Raw genomic sequence first — 20,686 nt, forward strand, 5'->3', positions numbered from 1 at the left:
ATCGGCCTGGCCCAGTAGGGGTTTGCTCCCTGTTTAATGAGGAAAAGGGGATAGACAGCTGGTAGGTGGGCAGGGTGGCAGGAGGAGGGGAGACTGTGCTGAGGGCTGCTGGAGGCTGGAGAGTGGTGAGGAGCCCTGAGCACCAGGCTTGGGGCAGGTGTGACTTGAGTCAAACACCCACTCCCACCCAGGGGCCGTCCCCAGCAGAAATGACCCTGATCAGCCCTCCTCCTGGGACCAGTGGGGCAGAAGGAGGAAGTGCAACTCTATAGCTGTGAGCTATGGGGAGCAGGGGGCCCTGGGTGTCTGGGGGCCACGGGATGGCCCTGCCCTGCCTGGCATTGAGGTCCTGGAGTATGAGGCCTGGACCTGTCACCTCTGTGTCTCATGTCCCTGGTAACCTAGAGAGTGGCTGCCTGGCCTACCTCCCCAAGATAGGACGATGCTATATATGTCTTTTCAACACACCCCAGCCCTCTCAAAAATAGGGCCATGTCTCCACCCTCAGGCTGGGCTCCCCCAGCTCCAACAAGTGTGCTTCCACCATCAGACAGGTCGTTTTCCAGGAGCTGGGCCAGGCTCCTCCCATCCCTGAGAGCCAAGACAGAACCCTCTCCTCCCCGACACAATGCCTAGGCCAGAGGCAACCACAGTGCAGGGTGGGGACCTCAGCTACAGATGTTGAGGTCTGTCCTCTCAGATAAGACAAGATGAGCCAAAATGCCTTCCCAGCCCGTGGGGCTTTGTCACTGGAGTCCCCATTAAGGGTGTCGTCTAGTTCATCAGTCCCTGTGGGTCCTGCTGGAACTGAATCTCAGCTTCACCACTTACCAGCTGTGTGATCTTGGATATGTGACTTAACCTCTCTGAGCCTCAGTCCCTCATCTTCAATACCTATTGTGTAGTGTGCTGCAAGGATGGAATTACTTAACCCCCTTCTACAGCAGGCGTTCCCAGGGGTATTGCTCCTTGTTTCTTTACACTCTGAGCCAGAGGGCTTACCAGGGCTCCTCCTTTTGTCAGCAGAAGAGAGCAAGCCCAAGGGCAAAACACACTCGGCTCTTCTTGTGATACGTATGAAACAACCCACTGGCCAAAAAGCAAGTCACGTGGCCCAGGCTGCATCAGTGAAGTGGGAAGTCATGCTGGTACCCTGGAGGTAGGGGGGGGTGAGAGGGATTGCCTGCTAAGCGTCATCAAGTCTACCACACCCCCAGTAATCAGTCTGGAGTGTGGCCCCCACCTGCTCGGTAGCCAGTAGCCGGTGGCCTTGGGTCCAGAACTCTCTGGATGGATTTTCCCTGCCCGGGTTTAGAGAGGCAGGGAAAATCCCCCCCCCCACCCTTGCCGCTTAGCCATGTGGTATCTGGGTGCCCTCCTTGGGTTCTGTGGGACCAGTTGGTTTGCATGTCTTCAGGCTCCAGCACCACCCCTCCGCCCCCGCGCCCCCCAGGCCAGCAGGCTGCTAGGTGTCCCCATCAGGGCTCTTTTCAGTCATTACGCTCCTCCACCTGCCCTCCTGCTTGGATGCTGTGGTTCGGGGCCACAGGTGCCTCCTGGTTTCTTTGAAGCCGAGAGTCTATGTTTCTGTTTCATGTTCTCCTTGTCGTGGCTGCTCTTCAGCGAAGCGCGGGGAGCGGAAAACTCTCTACCTTGGCACCCTGACACCACAGTCCCCCCTATGCAGAGTGCGCTCTGTGGTATGTGAGCCAAACCACACGTTGGGTGTTGACTTACACGCCTGTCTCTCTGGGCCCCTGGGGAGCACAAGGCTGGGCCTCACCCCGCTCTTCACTTTCAGCTCCTGACACGGTTTGGCACAGAGCACATGGTTAGTACGTGGGAACTGAGCTGAACTGAACTTCAGATGATACAGATGACTGCTCGTCATTTCACCTTCCTTGGGGCCTTTAGAAGTCTTCTAGAACCATCCTAGATCTTTGTCTCCCTCCCCAGAGCCTTCCCTGCCCTACTTCACACATCCCACGAGGCCTGGATGGAATCAGATGTCCCTAGAGGTGAACGGTGCTTGGGTGATGGAGAATAGAGGGTAGGGAGGTGGGTAGAAAGATGAAAGGGAAGACAGCAGGGACAATTTTTCTCAGTCTGTTGAGATCTTGCTTCCAGGTGCATCCTATATTTGGTTCAAATAATTTTTTTTTAAAATCCTCGACCTGAGGATATTTTTCTATTGCTTTTCAGAGAAAGTGGAAGGGAGAGGGAGAAAGAGAGATAGAAACACTGATGTAAGAGAGGCACATCGATTGGTTACCTCCTGCTTGCACACCGCTCTGGCGCCAACTGGGGCTGGGGATTGAGCCTGCAACTGAGGTACATGCCCTAGGCCAGAATCAAACCCAGGACCCTTCAGTCCCTGGGCCAACACTCTAACCACTGAGCCAAACTGGCTAGGGCTGAAATAAATTTTTATAAATTTTTTTTTTTTTTTTAAGATAGCAGGGACCTGGGCTCTGAAAAGTCAGTAAAAATTGCTGATTAAAAAATTGAAAATTGTTTCAGTATACCATTTTATCATCTCCCATGATTCCATGGTTGGCTGGGCTCAGTTGGGTGGCTCTTCTGTTCCACATGATGTTGGCTGGGGCTGCAGTCATCCGGGGACTGAACTGGGCTGGCACATCCAAGGTGGTTCATGCCCATGATTGGTGCCTTGATGGCTGGAAAGCTGGGATCACTGTGTATCCAGCATCTACCAGGTACTCGCTAGGGTCATGGTGACCGAGTTAAGCAGAAGAGATATTTCCCTGGGCAGCTCCCCATTGGGCTGTGAGCTCCTAAGAGCAGGCCCGCACTTGACCTGCCCTCAAACCCTCAATAACTATAAGTTATTGAGCACACAGCTCAATAACTATTTCCTAAATGATTACGAGATTGATTGAATGAATCAATGCTGTGTAAACATTTTTGAAGGCATCTGAGAAGCACAAGTATGTTTGTAACTGTGGAAGTTGGCATATAAACAGACAGAGTGGAGGCTGCGATGCCAATGAAAAGGCTCTAACTACTGTCTAGGGAAGAGATGCAAGCCCTAGAACAGGGATGGCAGTGGGCCAGGTAAGGAGACGGGTTTAACAGATATTGGGAGGCAGACTTGTCCAGGCTTGGTGACAAGTGAATGCCGGGGTGAGGGGATGGGAGGGGCCAGGGGTACCCCCAGCCCAGGCCTCTGCTTTGGAAGAAGGAACAAGGGGCAGTCGGGCTCTGTGACGGAGAGCCCCAAATGTAGTCTCGTTGGCTGGTGCCTTCCTGCCCGCCAGGCAATGGCTGCATGGTGAGGAGCCAAGTCTGATGCATCAGACTGAGTGGGTGGGTGCCCGGGGGTGGGTGCTCTTGAAGGAGAGAGCATCGCCATGTTGTCAGCTCCTGCCCACAACCGACAGTTCTTCCTGTTTCAAAACAGGTTTCTCTTTCCTATCTAAAGGGCCTCTAGTTGTCAGCCAATTTGCAGAGCAAAAACAAGTGACTCGCCCCAAGTCCAGTGATTGCTGGACACAATGATACAGTGGAAAGAGCATGGGGCTAGAAGTCCTAAGACCTCAATTACAAATGCCATCAGCTAACAGAAGGCCTGGCCAACATCAGGTAAACAAATAGGTGGTTTCATTTTCATTTTGTTCCCATAATAAAGCAGCCATTGGCATTGGTTCAGCTGCCCATCGAAGCTGTCAAGGTTCCAGGCTCTGTTTATCTTTCTGCTCCTCTACTCTTAGCATGTTAGCATAAATCTTCATGCTGCTGGCTTCCAGTCTGCAAGGTGGCTGCTGCAGCGCCAGACATCTCATCAGTATTCAAGGCAGGGAAGAGAGCAGAACAAAGGGCAGTGTCAGTGGCTCTATCATTTTTTATGAAAGAAAACAAAAACTTCCATAGATGCCACTTCTCCAGCTGATTTTCACTTACGCCTTGTTGGCCCAAACTGTGTGATCTTGGAACCCCCGCTGCAAAGCAGGCTGGGAAAACAAGTATTGTTTTATCTGGGGTTAGATACATTGCTGCCCTGCACAAAACTAGGATTCTGACAGCAAGGAGGATGGGTGCAGTGGTAGAGGCCGGAAATGTGGAGTGTCTTAGTGAGTTGAGCTCTAACTCCTGTGCCCTCCTGTGCACCCATTTCCTTCTCTGCAAAAAAGAGCTGCTAGGACCTACCTTGGAAGGCCAGTAGGGGGATTAAATGAGATAATATGCACTAGGTAAGACCCCACCATGGTGAGAGAATTTATTTACTGACGTTATTGGAATAAAGCAATGAGTGTGTCCATGGGGTAGATGTATAGGGAAGTTTGAGGAGCAGAGGAAATTGTTCGAGGAAAAGGGACCAAATCAGCTGTGCAAAGGCCTGGGGTGAAAGAAGCGAGAACCTGGCTTTGAGGAAATGAGAGTTTAGTCTGATAGTGGAGGTGTGAATGCGGGAGGCGAGAGGGAGGCAGGGTGTGGCCAGGCCTCTGGGGCCATGGGCCACAGGACAGGTCTGAATCTAGAGGCTCCCACAAGAGCAGGAAGCAGAAAGAACTCCCCTCGGACTCTGGCCTAGGAAGGGGGCACCTCAGGGCTTTTCAACGTTGAAGATTTGGGTGTGGGCTCTGACCCACCACATCTGTGTTTGTGTCAGGCATTGGTTTTAATGTGGTTTTGTTTCATACGAGAAGTAACTTTAAAATCATGACAAACTTGTCTGAGCTGAAACTAATAAAGGCCAAGGGTTCCCCCCTGCACTCAGTTCCTTTCAAGAGAGTGAGGCTCCTGGGAGGCAGTGACTAGAGGGTCCTGCCTCAGAGCTTCGGGACTTTGGGGACAGTGTGGGTGGCCAGAGCTCTGGCAAAGAAGAAAATAGAAACTCAGAGCAATTCACCGGGCTGGGAATTGGGAACCCTGAGCTGTCGGGGACAGGGCTTTCTATCTCTTTTTTTATTCCTTTATTTTAGACTCTCTATAGTGTCAGCTAAGTAGGGCAGGAACCCGTGCGCACGCCTGGATTCCCACACCCAGACGTCCCTCACCCCCCGAACCTAGAATAGTGCCTGGCACAGAGTGAGTGCTCAATAACTCTGTTGAATGAATGGATGAAGTCTGGATAAAGACATGCAATTGTCCACAGAAGTGGAAAGCCTGCATCTGTGAGCTGGCAAACACTAAGGTGACTGACTCCATACCAGGCACCGCTGTGCTTCATGGGTGAGCTTCGTCAAGCCTTTCAACAGCCCCATCTCTCTTCTAGAGACTGCTGGGACTGGCCTTGCTCCATTACACTCTTGGGACACCTTCCTGTGATCTTCAGTAGTCGAGGTTGCGGGTTTCCAGCTGCCCGACGCCTATATTCCTGAATTCCCACAAGGCTCTCAGTCTCCTTTTGGGGACCAGCCCCTCCACCTTGGTGTATGGGTTTTGACCCGGTACTTCCACTCCTTACTCCAGCTGGCAACTGGTCCAGGCCCATCAGAGCACAGCAGCTCCCTACCAAATATGACGGGTTGAAAAGGGACCCAAGGCCTAAGCTGGTTCAATCAGAGTAATTGTAATTAGAACTTTGCCTGGGGCAAACACTTGCTCTTTTTTTTTGCCGAACTTGAACCTGGAAGGATGAAGCCCTGAGAGTCACCTTCCTGAGAATGAACCAGACAGCAGAAGGCAAAGCAAAGAGGTACAGGAAAGCGAGCCCTGATGACATCAGCTGCATCCCCGGACCACGCTGCACCTGAAGTCATGATATTTCCAAACTTGAATCAATAAATTTATTTTCTACTTAAGCAGGTCGAATTGGGCTTTCTACTTGCAATAGCAAAACTCCTGACTAGCAGCATCTGAAGGTTTTAAGACTCTCACAGGTAAAGGCAGCTCAGGATCCTGTGAGTGGAGCAGAAAGACGTGAGAGACGGCAGGAGCCAGCTGGACCCAGGCTTTTGACTGGCTGATGCCCACAAAGATTTAGAAAATCTGATTTGTTTTCGGTTGTCCCAAAAGGAGAATTAAGACCAGAGGGACAAACTCCTGACACACTCATATTAGCTCAGTAGAAGGACTTTCAGACAAACAAGACCATCAAAATTGGAGTAGACTGCCTCAGGGGGAGTGAGAAACCCGTCCCTGAAGGTATACAAGTGGTAGCAGGCAACCATCTGGCCCAAAGTTTCCGGAGGAGATTCAGGCGTTGGGTGGGACTGGGGTAAATGGGTAGATGCTGCCATATGCAGCTAGGGGCACACATCAGTAATACAGGAGTGGCTTACTGGGTCCTGGGGCTCCCCTCTGCCCCTAGGAAGACAGGAGCATGAGGAGATCGGGACACAGCACCTACAGATTCACACCTTCGGACCCATGGGGGCCTCCAGCACAGAGAAGACGCTCAGCCAAGCTCTGCAGCCATCTGCTAAGAAACGCCACAGGAAGGGGACAGCATGGCCAGCCGGGGTGCCACTGGGCTTTGGGCGGGGGCCCGGGAGGGTCAGAACCATCTGGCTGGGAGGACGGGGACAACCTGGAAGGGAGACAGGCAGGGGGTGAGAATTTGGGGACAGGCAGGATCTACAGCCAGCTCACAGCTCTCCAGGCTCACAGCCCATTCCCACCCCCAGCTTTCGTTGGAGGGTGACCCTCCCGTGAGGACGGCCCACCCTGCTCTTCCTCACAGCCTCCCAGCTCTGCCCTCCCTGCCTGCACCCCTATATGTGGGTGTCAGCTCTCCCGGGGGGCGGGGCCTGAGGTGTCTGTAGCCCTTGTCCTCCCAGCTCTCCCGCAGGGTGGGCAGCGTGGCAGCCTGGTGACACCCATGACTTGGCTCAGGTTGCCTGGCACTTTCTCAAACCTTAGACCTTCCTTCTGGGAACTGGGCTCACTGAGCAAATGGGGAAACCGAGGCCACTCGCTTCTCCCCTTCTGTCCTGATCTAAATACCACCCCCAGTGAAACCGAGGGTCAGTGCCAGCTAGAGCTTGCTGCGTGGGGGGGGGGGGGATGGCGGGGGTCTTGAAGCAGACGGGGGGGGGGGGTCTTACCCCTAGAGGATGCTGCAGGGGCGCTTCTGCGGCCGCGTGGGCTGGGGACAGAGGACGGCCCGGATTGCCTCGTCAAAGACGGTCTTCAGGCCCCGCTGGGTGAGGGCCGAGCACTCCAGGTATTTCACTGAATCTGAGGTGAGGCAGCAAGAGGGCCAAGGCCTAGGTCAGGGGAAGGTCCTGGGCAAAACCCCCCCTCAAGACGCACACCTGCCCCAGGCTGTGTCACTCAGAGCAGAAAATTGACCTCTCTGTGCCTGTTTTCTCAAGCCTGGAACAGGGACCCTGACTTCAGGACAGGGGTTCAGACCCACAGGAGCACGTCTATGTCTTCCTTGGACACATGAGCCCTTAATTTGTGGAAGGGAAGAAGGAATTTTGATACTTTCCTGGAGAAAAACAGGCTCAAGCTAGTGACCAAATCTCTCCATGCCTCCCCCATGAGGCCTGTGGCACTCCTGGCCTAATCACCAGGACCTTCCAAATATCTGACCATTCCTTAGCATCACCTCATTTTAAAGATGAGGAAGCTGAGGCTCTCAGAGGTGAGGGCCTCACACGCCACCTGGGGAAGCTGGGGGCCCTCAGCAAGGGGAGTGGGACTTCGGGAGCTCCTCCCTTCCCCACGAGGGGCCTGCCTCCTCCCACAGAGAGGGGCAGGGGCAGGAACCCCCCGTGTGAGTTCCATGACCACTACAACCCAGTTTCCCTGAAGTGAGGAGCCGCCAACCCCTTCCTCAAGGAGCCCCCCTTCATAGCTGCTCTGAAAATGAGGAGGGAGACGCATGGGCCGGGCGCCCAGGAAGAGCTCCGTCCGCATGGGCTGTGAGCATCAGCGGGGTGCGCGGAGGCAGCCGCCGTCCTCATCAGCTCTGCACCCCTTGCCGCCCGCCCTCCAGGCCTCTCCCTTGGCCTGGGCTGGTGCAAGACAAGTTCAAAGTCCCTGCCCCTGCCCACCATTACCCAGGGTCAGCTCCAAGAGGGACTGGCTGGAGGCAGAGAAAGGACCCCCAGGTCATCCCTTCTAGAGAAGGGGCTTGTAGGGACTCTGTAGACCAGCTTACGCAGGTGGGGAGACCGAGGCCCCGGGAGAAGCCACTGGCTCAAGGTCACACGGACAGTCAGTGCCAGAGCCAGGAGCAGCACCCGGACTCTCAGGCCCCTTCTTATCCCAGAGCACATGCTCTAAAGGGAAAGGGTTGACTGTGGGCTGGAGCGTCAGTCTTGGGCAAAGGAGTCCAGGGGGACTGGCTGGTCAGGACAGAGAAGGCAGGGGTTCAACCCCCAATACTTGTGAGGAAAGACCCACAAGCCTGGGCCCAGAGCCCTCAGGATGGGGCATGGGGCCCAGGGCTTAAGCAGAGCCTGAGGTCCCCCAAGGAAGATGGCCATGTCACTGGGCTAGTCATGTGAAGGGGGAGGTGGCAGCTGCGGTTTCTCTTCCTGTGAAGAGATGTGAGTCCCCAGGGCCCTCCCATTTCCGGCGGAAGGAAGAGTGGTGGGGTTGAGGCAGGGATGGGGGTGGGGGCAGGACGGACACTGTACTGATTTGGGGGTCAAATCCTGGGCCTGCAGGTCCCTGGGGCGAGGTGGAGTGCCCTTAAGCCAGCAATTTGCTGTCCAGTGTTCAAATTCCAGTTCTGCCACCTACTAGCTGTGTGACCTTTAAAAAGTCACTTGACTTCTCTGGTGCAGTGATCAGGAGGCAGAGAGGAGTTGGGCTGAGAAGTCTGGGGGCATGGTGGGGGGACGTGAGGAGACAGAAGGGAAGGCCTCACTCTTCAAACCCAAGGCAGAAGGGCCTCCTCCTGGAAGCCTTCCTGTAAAACCCAACTCTGACTTGGCTGTTCATCCTCTAAGCAGCCACAACGCGCCCCACTCCATCCCTGCTTCTGTCTGTGCAAAACACACTTTACTTCAAGATCTGATTATGGACTATACTAATAATAATAACTAACAGACTGGTTCCCACTGCTCTAGGTGCCTCATGCATATTAATTCATTTAATCCTCCCAATTGCCCAGAACTGTTACTGTGGCCAGGTTTTACTGATGAGGAAACAGGCACAGAGAGGCTAAGTGACTGGCCCAGGGTCACACAGCTAGCACACGGCACAACCATGGTTTGAACCACACAGCCTGGCCCTGGAGCCGTGTCTGCAACCACCAGAGACTGAGTTGGGGCTCCCCCTGCATCCAGCTCCCCTCTCTGAGCCCGAGCCCCATACCAATCTCTTTGGCCAGTGCCAAGCCCTGTGGGTAGGTGATAGGCGCGAGTTTCTTCTCCTTCAGCTTCTCGATGGTGTCCTTGTCGTCCCGCAGATCCAGCTTGGTGCCAACCAGGATGATGGGTGTGCTGGGGCAGTGGTGCCGGACCTCGGGAAACCACTGGGCAGGCGGGGCGACGAGAAGGGGCACGAGATCGTGCGGGACAAGGGGAGAGGCACATGATCGTGCAGGACGCAGAGGGCGCGTGGGGCGAGGGAGAAGAGGGCGCCACGTTGTAAGAAGACGGGAGGCAGCAGGAGGTTGCGAGGAGAGACACAAGGTTGCGCAGGGAGGGGGCGTGTGGTTGCAGGGAAAGAGGAGGCGCGATTTTGTGTGCAGATAAGAGGCGGGCACGAGGTTGTGTGAGGAGAGAGGACACGGTTAGATGGGGCAGACAATAAAGCTGACAGTCCCGGCCCCAGCCCCCCTGAGGCCCCCCTCCCAGCCTCACCCCTGGAGTCCCCCAGCCCTGCTTGGCACTGGGGACCCTCTCTACCCATAACCCCTGCTGCCCCAGGGACAGGCTTCGGGTTGCCAGTCCCTCCTTCCCTCCTCCCTTTGCTGAGGGTCGCCTGTCCCCGGGCCCCCAGGCCTGCCCTGCCAGCTCACCTTGGCACGGACATTCTCATAGGAGGCAGGGCTAACGAGGGAGAAGCAGATGAGGAAGACGTCCTAGGGCAGAGCAGGCAGGGTTACCCATGAGGGGCAGCCCAGGGGCAGCCTACCTGGGCCCGTCCCCTCAGCACTGGGCACTGAGCAGCCCAGGGACGCGGGCTGGGGGTTAGGGTCTGGCAGGGCAGGGCTGCCTGCCTGCCCCCCTCACCCCCAGGCCGCTGCTTGCCCCAGGGTCTGTCCTTAGTGGTCCATCCTCACACAGCACCCTGCAGCGGGCTGTGCCCCCATTCCACAGATGGGAAGAGTGAGGCTACAAAGCTTAACGGGTTTGCCATTTGGAGCTCCGGAATCCGTGCTCCTAAACAGGCACTCACTACCCCACCCCTGGAGGGAAGGTCAAGGATGGAAGGGGTGGCGGAGGGGTTTGCCCAGCAGCCACGGAGCTACCTGCAGGCTCACCCAGTCTCTTCTTCCCTCACCCAGCACACCCAGGGTTCACTGGCCTGGGCTCCCTATTGAAGCCCCGTCCTGGACCTGCCTGCCCCATCCGGAGGGAGTAGGTGGTACCAGAGCCCATGGGAGGTGGGACTGGGAAGAGGGCAGAGTGGCAACTGGGGACTGATGGAAGGCTAGGGGCAGAGGGAGGAGTCCCTGGGTGTGCCTGGGGAGGACAAGGCAGAGTCCTCGAGCTGGGCCTTAAGGGAAGGGTCAGGGTTCACCAGGCCAAGCTGGCCCAAGGGCAACCCATGCAGAGGGAACAGGGTGAGCAGAGGCCAGCTGGCATGGAAAGGCGGAGGGAGCTCACCGTCTGCGGGTAGGACAGTGGCCGGAGCCGGTCATAGTCCTCCTGCCCGGCTGTATCCCACAGCCCCAGGTTCACTGGCTTGCTGTCCACCATCACGTTAGCTGAATAGTTGTCAAACCTGTGGGGAGCAGGCAAGACAGAAGGGTCAGCCTCCAGCTCCAGAGTCCAGGGCCCTCCAGTCCAGCCCAAGTTGCTTCATGCTGGAGGCTGAGACCCAGAGAGGGCCTGCAATGGGACCAAAGTCACCTAGCACTGTGCAATTAACTGAGCTTTCTCTTTTTTTCATTACTGATTTTCAACATAAAAATTTTTAAACTCAGCTAAGCATAAAGAGGACAACATTGTCTCGATCATTTTCCTGCCCTCACCTCTCATTGGAGAGGTGATTTTTCAAGGCTGCATAATATTCCCTCCGAGGTTTGATCAGAATAAATTTACCCACTTCCTATGCTGGACACTGAGGCTGGCCACCCAGTATTTGCTGAATAAGTGTTTATCCCCATCTGAGGTTGGGTCCCCCCAGAAGGAAACTCTGCGACAAGAAGGTGGTACAAGTGGTCTATTTGGGAAGTGAGCCCAGGCAGCTACGGGAGGGTGGTGGGGAGGAGACCAGGAAGGGGCAGCAGACACAGGCGAGCTAGTGAGCAGTCACTGCTGTGAGCGACGGGCTGGGGCCAGCCAGGGCCACCTGGGAGACAGCGTGGACCATGCTCAGGGCGTCCCCCAGAGGGGACAGGAGCTGGGGTATTACCCACCACTTCCATCTTCCACTGCAGAGGGATGCCCCAGGGTGTTACTTCCCTGGGTTTCCAACCCACCCTGAGGGCACACTAAAAGCTGTCAGTCACAGCAGATTTAGGAAAATGCCACTGGCACGCGCTGGAATGACACGCCAAAGGGTAGTGTGGGGCACTGACAACAGCTGCTGAAATCCCCCCACCAGCACCACAGAGGCCTCCAAGGCAATCAAACGAGCTGCCAAATTTTTTAAAAATTCAATTCATGCCCTGGCCAGTGTTGCTCAGTGGTTAGAGCGTTGGCCCATGCACAGCAGGGTCTTGGGTTCAATTCCTGGTCAAGGGCACATACCTGGAGAGCAGGTTCGATCCCTGGCCCCAGTCAGGGTGCGTGCCGGAGGCAACCAATCGATGTGTCTCTCTCACAATGATGTCTCTCTCTCTCTCTCTCCCTCTCTCTCTCTCTCTCTCTCTCCACACCCCCTTCCACTCTCTCTAAAAATTAATGGAAAAATATCCTCGGGTGAGAATTAACAACCGCTAAGTAAATTCATTTCAACAGTGTTTTCACTACACACATCCCTGAGAAGACAGTGCTGGTTCCTCGTGCTGTGGAAGAGAAAACTGGGATCAGAGAGGTATGGTGACTCGCTCAAGGCCACACAGCCAGTGAGTGACCAAACTAGGTGAGAAGCCAGTGCTCACTGCCTTGTGCCACAGCTGTGCTTCCACAGATGCTCCCACCCCCTGTCCCTGAGGGCTAGGACACCACCTTGTCTCTCTTCACTGAGGTCACCCACACAGGCCATTGTCCCCTGACCAGGCCCGCTGAGACCTCAGGCTCTTCCAGCTTCTCCTTCCACTCCTCCAGTCACATACTAGCCAAGCTGTTTCCCAGGCCAGGCTCCCACTGCCGGCCTCCCTGCCCTTGTTCACGCTGTGTCCCCTGCCTGGACTGCCTTTCCCACCTCTCCTTGTGCAAATATCCCACCCGCCCCACCTCCGGGCCTTTGCTCCCGTCTGTACCTCTCTCTGGAACTCCCTTCCATCCCTTTTGCACCCTTGTCTCCTATACACGCTTCAGAATCTGCCCAGCCAGTTCCTCCTTTGTGGAGAAACCCCTGGGAAACCTCCTTCCCTGTCCCCCGCCCGGAAAGAGCTTGTCATTCCCTCCCTCAGGCAAACTGCTTTGCCTCCACCTCGAGCAGGCACTTAGTGTGCCTCTGGCCCCCAAGCCGGCGGGGGCCGTGCCCGTTTCTGCTCTGCAGTCCCAGGCCTGGCGGTGAGCACAGGCGGAACAGAACTAAGCCAACCAAACTGAAGCCCTTGGGATGTCACCTCCTCCATGAAGCCCTCGCAGAATGCTGCTCAGTGACAAGCTGCAGAAGCCCTAATGCTCAGAGTAACTCCAAAGATACCTGTCTTGAGAAACCCCACATATCAAAAAAAAAAGTTGGCAGGATAATGATTTAACACACTATGCTTGATGAGCCCTGGAGAATGCTCCTGGCCACCTCTCTGCTCCTCAGATGGCCCTGCTCCCTCCTGCCTGGAAACTCCTGCAAACACCCCTCCCTGACTCCCACTCCCCTTTCTCCCACTACTGGGCTGACTCTTACACAACGGCTCCTCCAGCCTTATCTCAATGTCACCTCCTCCAGGAAGCCTTTCCTGACTCCCAGCTAGGTTGGGGTCCTGACCCAGTAATCTATGGTGAACTCAGCACCCCAAAAGGCAGGTGCTCGTTCCTCACTGCACCCTGAGGCGAGCACAGCATTTGGCACATAGTAGGTGCTCTGCGTACCTACTCTGGGCACCACCCATACCGCCGGATTTCAGGCCCAGGGAGACGCCACTGGGCACGGTGGGAAAAGAAGTGTCTATGTTGTCTTTGGCTTCGCCAGAAACACTCCTTTAGGATAAGCTCAGAGTGTTGGGACACTCTCCTCTGAAACTCTGGTGCCCAAAAGCCTCCATAAATTCCTGAGCCAAAGGTGCCTCTTCTCTGGGCCACACCCCAGGGTCTCAGAGGCTGTGACCACGGGGGAAAAGCTCTTCCTAGGATTGGTGGCAGCACCAAGTACCTACTCTGTGGCCAGGCAGAGGGCTAGGAGCCTTCGCACAATAGGTCTTGAAGTCCCACATGACCCAAGATAAAAGGACCTCAAGTTACTCCCATTAGACAGATGAGGTCCCAAGAGGTTAAGTAACTTTTCCAAGACCAGCCAGCTCATAAGCATAGGAGCCCTGCTTCTTGCATGATACCCATTTGTGAACCTGGGACAGCCACCTGGGAGAGTTGGGAGGGAACAGAGAGCTCCTTGTGAAGCCTTGTCCTGGCTGTGTGACCCTGCGTGAGTAACCTAGCTTCTCTGAGCCTCACTTTCTTCACTGTAAAAAATCCCTATTTCTTGAGACCATTGGGAAGATCCAAAGAGGCAGAGGACATTGAAGCCACCCCGTGGGGAGATGCTGACAAGCTGAGTAACCTTATGTTCAATGTCCCTGCATACCCCTCCACTGGCCCCTCCCTAGAGGATCCGCTGTCAGAGCCCGAGGGATTGCTTTGGGGAGTCACAGTGATCTGCAGCTCCTGGGGGTCCCCTTTACTTCAGAGACCCACAGGCCGTCTGGACCAGAGGACCTCACATACCACTGTGTCCAACCCTCAATCCCATTGCCAGATGAGGACATTGAGGCTCACAGCAGGAAGGGACTTGCCCAAGGTCTCAGTCAGTTGGTGGCAGAGCCAGGACTGGGTCGTTACCCAATTCAGAGCCTGTGTGGTAAGGGGGCTGGGGAGCCTGCACCGGGCATGAGGGCACATGCCCGGACTCTGCGGAGGGCAGGGGCTCAGGTGCGCAGAGCCCGGGGCCAGGTGTAGGGCCGGCCCTTTGCACCTAGATCATTCCAGCCGGCCCAGGGAGTGTGTTCTGCAGCTGTCTCCATTTTACATGTGAGAAAACGGAGAATCAGAGACTGGGAGTCACCTGCCCAGGGTCACACAGCTGGGGTGTTTTCACTCAGTCTGTGCAGCCTGTTTCTGCACTTCCCGGGCTGCAGGCCCAGCCTGACCCTGGACAGGGCAGAGGACAACAGAGCAGGTGAAAGGGGTGCCCTAGTTCCCACACTGCACAGCTGCGTAGACGCCACTGCGACGCAGGCCCTAGTCTCTGACCCAACTCTCAGCCCCGGGGGGTAGACCTTGTCCCATCCCTTCTGGCTGTCCTTCTGCAAGGTTGTCTGGGACAACTGAGTCCACCAGGGGCCAGTCTCTCCAAGTTGCTGAAAGCAACTGGCCACTGGTCCCCCCATCCTGCCTCAGAGAGCGCCCCTTCCATCTCCCTATATGGGGAGGCACCTGAGCAAAGAGCTTGGGATCTCCCAGCCCAGCCCCACCTCCTACAGAAAGGAAAACTGAGGTTCAGAGAGAGGAAGTGACTGGTGTAAGGTCCCTCAGCAAGTGGGCCCTTCAGCCCAGCTGGGATGGGCAGAGGCAGGAACACACTCCAGGGGACAAAGGCCTTCTGATTACAGACCCACTTCACTGCTCAGGTCCAGAGCCTACCCTCCCTCCACACTGAGAGGTGTGACCCGTGTTTGGTCATTGATGGTACCGAGCAGATCAGGACAGTGTGGAGAGAGGCGTGAGCTGGCGCCAAGCTAGATAGGGAGTCGGGGACCAGGCTGGGGCAGTTAGTGGTTTTCCAGGCTCCCTGTCTAGGTTTCCCTGCCGTGTCCTGGCTGCCTGCCTTCCTCCCCCTGGGCCAGGTCAGTGTCCCAGGGGGAAATCTCAGTGGAGGGAACTCGGGGCACAGGTGAGCCTGGGGGTAGCCCCCTGAGTGACTGTGAGCCTCCCCTTCCCCCCTGGGTGAACTGGTGTTGTAATACCCAGTTCCCGTGAGGATCAAATGAGGTGACACATGTGTGACATTTTGTGAGGGCCAGCACACAGCAGGCCCTCAGAAGATGGTAGTTGTGATCAGGTCTCCTGCGGCCTCCCCATGAAGTTCAATTCAGGTCAACTTAAAACATATCTACTGTGTCTGACAATGTATAGATTACACTGTACACAGACACTGTGCTAGGACAAGGGGCTGGCCTGAAGAGAACTGGGCGAGCGCCCCTGCACTCCACAGGCTCATGGTCAAAGTCAAACAAAGTCATTCTGGGGAGTGAGAGACCCTTGAGGCTAGATCAGAAAGGCTTCCTGGAGGACGGGGCACTAGAGCTGGGCCTGGCCGTCTGAGACATGTGGACATGCGAAGGACAGGTACTCCAGGCAGAGGGAACAGCTGAGCAAAGGCCCTGAGGTGGAAATGCCCAGGGGTGTTTGGTGAACCAAAGGGGGCCATGAAGCTAGAAAGGGAGGTTGAGAGAAGACCACAGAGAGCCTTGAATGCCGTGTGACAGAGCTGGGAAGTTTTTCTGTGAGTGATGGGGACCATTGGGCGCTGGGGGTGGCCTGGTGCTTCACCCCTTATCCTTCCCTCCTGAGTCTGACACCTACACTTTGCTACATACGTGTCAAATGACAGCCTTGACTCTACATCCTACTCAAGGACGGGGCTCTGATTGGCCTCCAGGTGGCACTGCCCTCTCCCCCAACACACGTGTGTCCTGGCATCTCTTTGCCTTGTCACCAAAGCCTTCGATTGCCTCATCCTTCCCCCACCCTGTCCCTCTCCTCCACTTCTCTGACCCAGCCCCTCTTCCCACCCCTCCCACCCCCGGCTCCTGCTCAGCCGGCCCCCCTACACACCTCTTCTTGAGGCCCTCTCGAGGCCACCTGCTCCCCTTCAGCACCCCGCACCCTGACACAGTCTCTCTCCATTTTAAGAGCCCTCAGCCTCCCCACCCCCATGACAGTTCATCTTGGCCTTGGTGGCTGCCTCCCCAGCCAGATCACTAGGCAGCTCTGCCGGGCAGATGGCTGGGGCATCTCCCAGTTGCTCAACCCCCAAGTGCCCACACATGGCCAGCACACAAGAAGTGCCTGAAAGTGGAGTGGGCTTGGTGATGCGTGTCTCCCATCCTCCAGGTGCCCCGCCCACACAAGACTCACACGGTGGGGATGTACTCTCCTGGGAAGGCATTGGTGGTGTAGCTGATGAGAAGGCAGGTCTTACCCACGGCTCTGAAAGACAGGAAGTTCCAGCGGGCATCAGTCACAGTCCCTGCCTCAGGAGAGACCCAGGCCCACCCCTCTGGGCCTCAGTTTCCCCATTTGAGGGTCCCCATGTCAGTGTTCTCAAACCTGAGAGCCATAGAGCCATCTGGGCTGCTTGTCAAAGGGCGGACTTCAGGTCCTAGCCCAGAGAATCTGCTCCATGGTTGTGGGCAGAACTGGGAATCTGTTTTGAAAAAGTTTTCCCAGGTGACACTGATGGGGGACACCCCTGAACTGGACAATGCCAAAGGGTCCCTAGTACTTGACCAGGGCTCTGCCATCACACACCTGGTCCACCACCTGCCAGTGGCACAAACTTGGGCAACTCAGTTAAGCTCTCTATGCCTCAGTTTCCCCATCTAGAAAGTAGGGATCAGGTGAGTCCATCCTTAGAGGACTGTGCTGAGAAGCCAATTAGATGAAGCCCATAAAGCACCCAAGCCCAGTGCAGGGCATGGCGCAGCCACCGCTGGTGGGGAAAGCCTGCCCCTCCACTGCCCTGCCTCACCAGCCAGCACAGCAGCTAAGAGCTCAGAGTTTCGGAGTCAGAGAGACCTGGGTTCAAATGCCATAAGGTCTTGGGCAAAGTACTTAACTTCGTTGAGCTTCGTTTCTCCCACCTGTAAAATGGGCCTAATATTATGGTTAGTGAGAGGCTAAAAGAGAGGGGTGTGACTGAGCCCGGGGCCTGACACATAGTAAATAAAGTACTAAATAAAGCGCGATCGCCCTTTATTCCTGCTGTCTTCCCCCAGCCTGCTGGGCTGGGAGGGGACACAGGTGGAGGCCCAAGGGGCAGCCCTGGCCCCCCTCCACGGTTTCGTCACTTGCTGTTCTGAGGCGCTGCCCTCCAAGGGGCTTGCCAGCAAGGTAACTCTGAATGGCCGGCCCGTCGCCCTTGGCTTCCGCCCGCCCCGCTCCGATCAGACACAAAGCAGAAGTGGGCCGATAACGGCCAGCAGTGCATCAGAATCAGCTGAGGGCAGCCTGACCAACTGCCCGCCCCCCGGCCCATCGCAGTCTCCGGGCCAGGGCCAGGGACCCAGGCCAGGAGAGAGCCGAGTCTCCCGAGGCCTCGGGCTGCCCCTCTGTGGAATGGGAGAGTTGGACAAGAGGCCCACCCAGCTAGACTGTGCTGGGACGTGCTGGGTTGGACCTACAGAAAACCCCAGGAGGTACCAGTGGTCTGGACCCCAAGACACTGTTGCTGGAGGCACGAGACATTGGCATTTGGACCTGTCATCTCACAGCTGAGGAAACTGAGGCCCACAAGGGGACGCGAAAACCTGAGGTCACTGAAATCTGACAGCGGAGAAGGCGCCTCAGCCCAGCCTGCCCCAAATTGACCCCCACAATCACATCTCTTCTTCCCTCCTCCTTCCCTAACTGTCTCTCATGTCCCCACTTTCTGCCTCTCACCCACATCCCCCACACATCCTCCTAACAAGCAGCTGCGGGGGAGGGGAGGAGGCTGCCGTTTATTGAGCACGCACTGTGCGCAGGACAACCTCTCAAAATGTCTGAAGCAACCCCCATCAACTCTGGTGGAAGATCCCAGATGGCCAAGCCAAGGTTCAGAGAGGTGCTGTGACTTACCCAAGGCCACACAGCAGCATAAGCCAGTGACTAGAGCCCAGATCAGCCTGGGGACAAAGGTCAGATTTTTGGTTCCCCACCCCGCACCTGCATCTACAGAGCTAAAGACTGAGATCCCATGGGAGACGTGCCCCAGCACCCATGGTACAGGCAAGGGGCCCCAGGCACCCCCACCCGCAGTACTCCACCCTCCCCTCCACCCTCCACCCTCCACCCAGGAAGCTTCCAGGTGAGGTGGGCAGAGAGAGCAAAGCTGTCCTCAGCCCACCCCGGGGCTCCCTCTGTTTCCTGGGAAAAGAAGGGACGGTTCCTCCTGGCTGCCTCCCAGGGACTCCTACAGGTAAGGGGGCTTCCTGGGAACACCTGTGCAGGAGGGGCTCGGGGCTCCCCAGTAGGGGCTGTGAGGAAGTTCAGCCAGGAACTTACCCATCTCCCACCACCACACATTTGATGGCCTGCATCGTGCCTGGGGCCTGGGCGGCGGTGACAGTGGAGCAGTTCTGCAGCACCAGGGGTGTGGAGAGCCTGGCCAGGCGCCCCAGCGGAGCAGGAGCAGCGGGAGGGGAGGCAGGAGGAAGCGGAAGGGGAACTTGCCCAAGCTGCCCCCACAGCCGTTTACAGAAGGCGGAGCATGCGGTCGGGCAGAGCAGCTGGGGGTGGGGGGCTCAGGTGCTGGGCTGGGCCCTGGCCACCCCCAAGGCCATCCCTGCTCTGGGGCACCAGCTGGAGACCTAGGGGCACTCTCAGCTGGGGACTTGCTTCCAGGGGCAGGGCCAGAGTGGTTCTCCAAGAACTTGAGGTTTCCAAGAATTCAGTTCACCTCCACTCTAAGCAATGAGGATTTAATGAGCATCTCCTGTGCGGCAGGCACAGCATCAGGCACTGGTGGGTCCAGGGTGCAAGGGGTATAGCGGTGCCTGGGGAAGATCTGACCTCATGGTTGTCCATCAAGGCAGGAAGTGATGAGGCCACAGGGGATCTACAGGGAGGAGGCCTCAGAGTTATGCAGAGGGGGAGCTGGGCCTGGGAGGCGGCATTCAAGCAGCGGTGTCAGAAAGAGGGCACTCGGGGTGAGGGGGTTGTCTAACAAAGCCTAGAGGCTGCCCCTAAACAGAGGCGCATGTGGGAACCCCTGAGGGTAGAAGGATGGGGGATGGGGGGGTGATGAGGCAGGAAGGGAGGTGAGGGTCAGCTCATGGAGAAGGGGAAATAGAAGGGAAGTGACAGGCAGTGCCCCGAGCCAGCTGGGCACTGTGCTGGAGGAAGCCCTGTGGGACCAAGCACCTTGGAACTAAGTAACATCCGTGGTCCATTTTAAAGATGCAGAAACAGAGGGTCTGAGAAGTCGGGTGACTCCAAGCCCTCCTGGCCCAGCTGCTGCTGTCTGAGGGACAAAGCCTGAGCTCTGCAGCTCATGGGTGGGGAGGGCCCCCACCCCCAGCCACGGCAGACTCGCGGCTGAGCAGCACCGAGTCTCCCCCATGGGCTCCAAGCTCGCCTAGTCCTGGCTATTCATTACCACGGCTCCCCGTCCCCAGCGCCTTTCCAGCTTCAGGGACAAGGGGTGAGGAGATGGGCAGAGCCACTGGTCATCCACCCTGGCCTCAACTCACTCAGGGCAAACTGGGAAACCACAGGAGAGCGAGGGGCTCGGGAGTCTGCTGAGTGGCCAGTGTCCCTTCCACTCCCTACCCTGGGGACGAAGCCCAGGATTCCCCAGGCACCCAGGCTGAACCCTTCTGGAACTGTCCATGCGAGACACAGGGTTGGCATAAATGGCTTTTGCAGAAGGAAATGCAGCTTCCCCAGGGCCTGCTCCTGCACTTGGCCAGTCGGCGACTGAAACCAGCCAGTGGCCCTGGCCAGTGTGGCTCAGTTGGCTGGGTGTCCTCCTGTGCACAGAAGGGCTACTGATTAGGTTCCTGGTCAGGACACACGCCCCAGCTGCTGGCTCCAACCCTGGTAGGGGGCATGCAGAAGCAGCCAACGGATGTTCTGCTCTAACATCTATGTTTCTTTCTCTCTGTCCCTCTCCCTTCCTCTCTCTCTAAAAATCAATTAAAATATTTTAAAGCAAAAACAGCCAGTGCACTTCAATGTCTTTGCTCTGTGCTTTGCACAGGCTAACTGAGCCAGGGGAAGCGCTTCAGGGCACCCAGCCCAGGTCAGGAAGGCCCAGTGTCCGTCCCCCCCGTGTCCCCCCCCCCCGCCCCATGACCCAGCCAGGGCTCCCTCCCTCCTAGGCCACCTGAGGGCTTTATTCTGGGTACCCCCCCCCCATAGTAACATTCTTTTCCCAACAACTGCTATAGGGTAACCTCTGTGTTAACCTAAAAAAACAAAGCAAAACAAAAGAGAAAACAGTGCACTAAACGCGATGTGGTATCCTGGACTGGATCCTGGGACAGAAAAAAAACACTAGTGGGAGAAGTAGTCAAATCCAAAACAAATCTACATTTAACAGATTTGGTACTAAAGTGAATGTC

The 20,686-nt window shown here is 56.4% G+C and overlaps 1 protein-coding gene across 2 annotated transcripts; it reads right to left on the reverse strand.

Moving 5' to 3' along the window:
- Nucleotides 1–7,012: 7,012 nt before the first annotated feature.
- On the reverse strand, nt 7,013–18,661 carry RAC2 (Rac family small GTPase 2). 2 transcript variants are annotated; one of them, XM_016223304.2, is made up of 6 exons: nt 18,627–18,661; nt 16,500–16,571; nt 10,698–10,815; nt 9,887–9,949; nt 9,238–9,397; nt 7,013–7,143 (listed from the first exon to the last, which is right to left on the reverse strand). In XM_016223304.2, the coding sequence occupies exons 1-6, from the start codon at nt 18,659–18,661 to the stop codon at nt 7,013–7,015; spliced, it is 579 nt and encodes a 192-aa protein (XP_016078790.1). The 2 variants fall into 2 exon arrangements, with proteins under 2 accessions (XP_016078790.1, XP_087670116.1); XM_087813990.1 differs by having other exon boundaries at nt 7,083–7,137; nt 9,225–9,397.
- Between the last annotated feature and the right edge of the window lie 2,025 nt (nt 18,662–20,686).

Source organism: Miniopterus natalensis, chromosome 2 (assembly GCF_054644295.1).
Source record: "Miniopterus natalensis isolate mMinNat1 chromosome 2, mMinNat1.hap1, whole genome shotgun sequence".
Taxonomy (NCBI): domain Eukaryota; kingdom Metazoa; phylum Chordata; class Mammalia; order Chiroptera; family Miniopteridae; genus Miniopterus; species Miniopterus natalensis.

Bases quoted from the DNA above. Each gene is read 5' to 3' on its own strand.
- RAC2 (XM_016223304.2), bottom strand. From the start codon at position 18,661: ATGCAGGCCATCAAATGTGTGGTGGTGGGAGATGG. The intron at 9,950-10,697 runs GTGAGCTCCCTC...GCTCTGCCCTAG, and splicing joins CACTGTCCTACCCGCAGACG to GACGTCTTCCTCATCTGCTT. The intron at 7,144-9,237 runs GTATGGGGCTCG...GCCTCACCTCAG, and splicing joins GGCACTGGCCAAAGAGATTG to ATTCAGTGAAATACCTGGAG.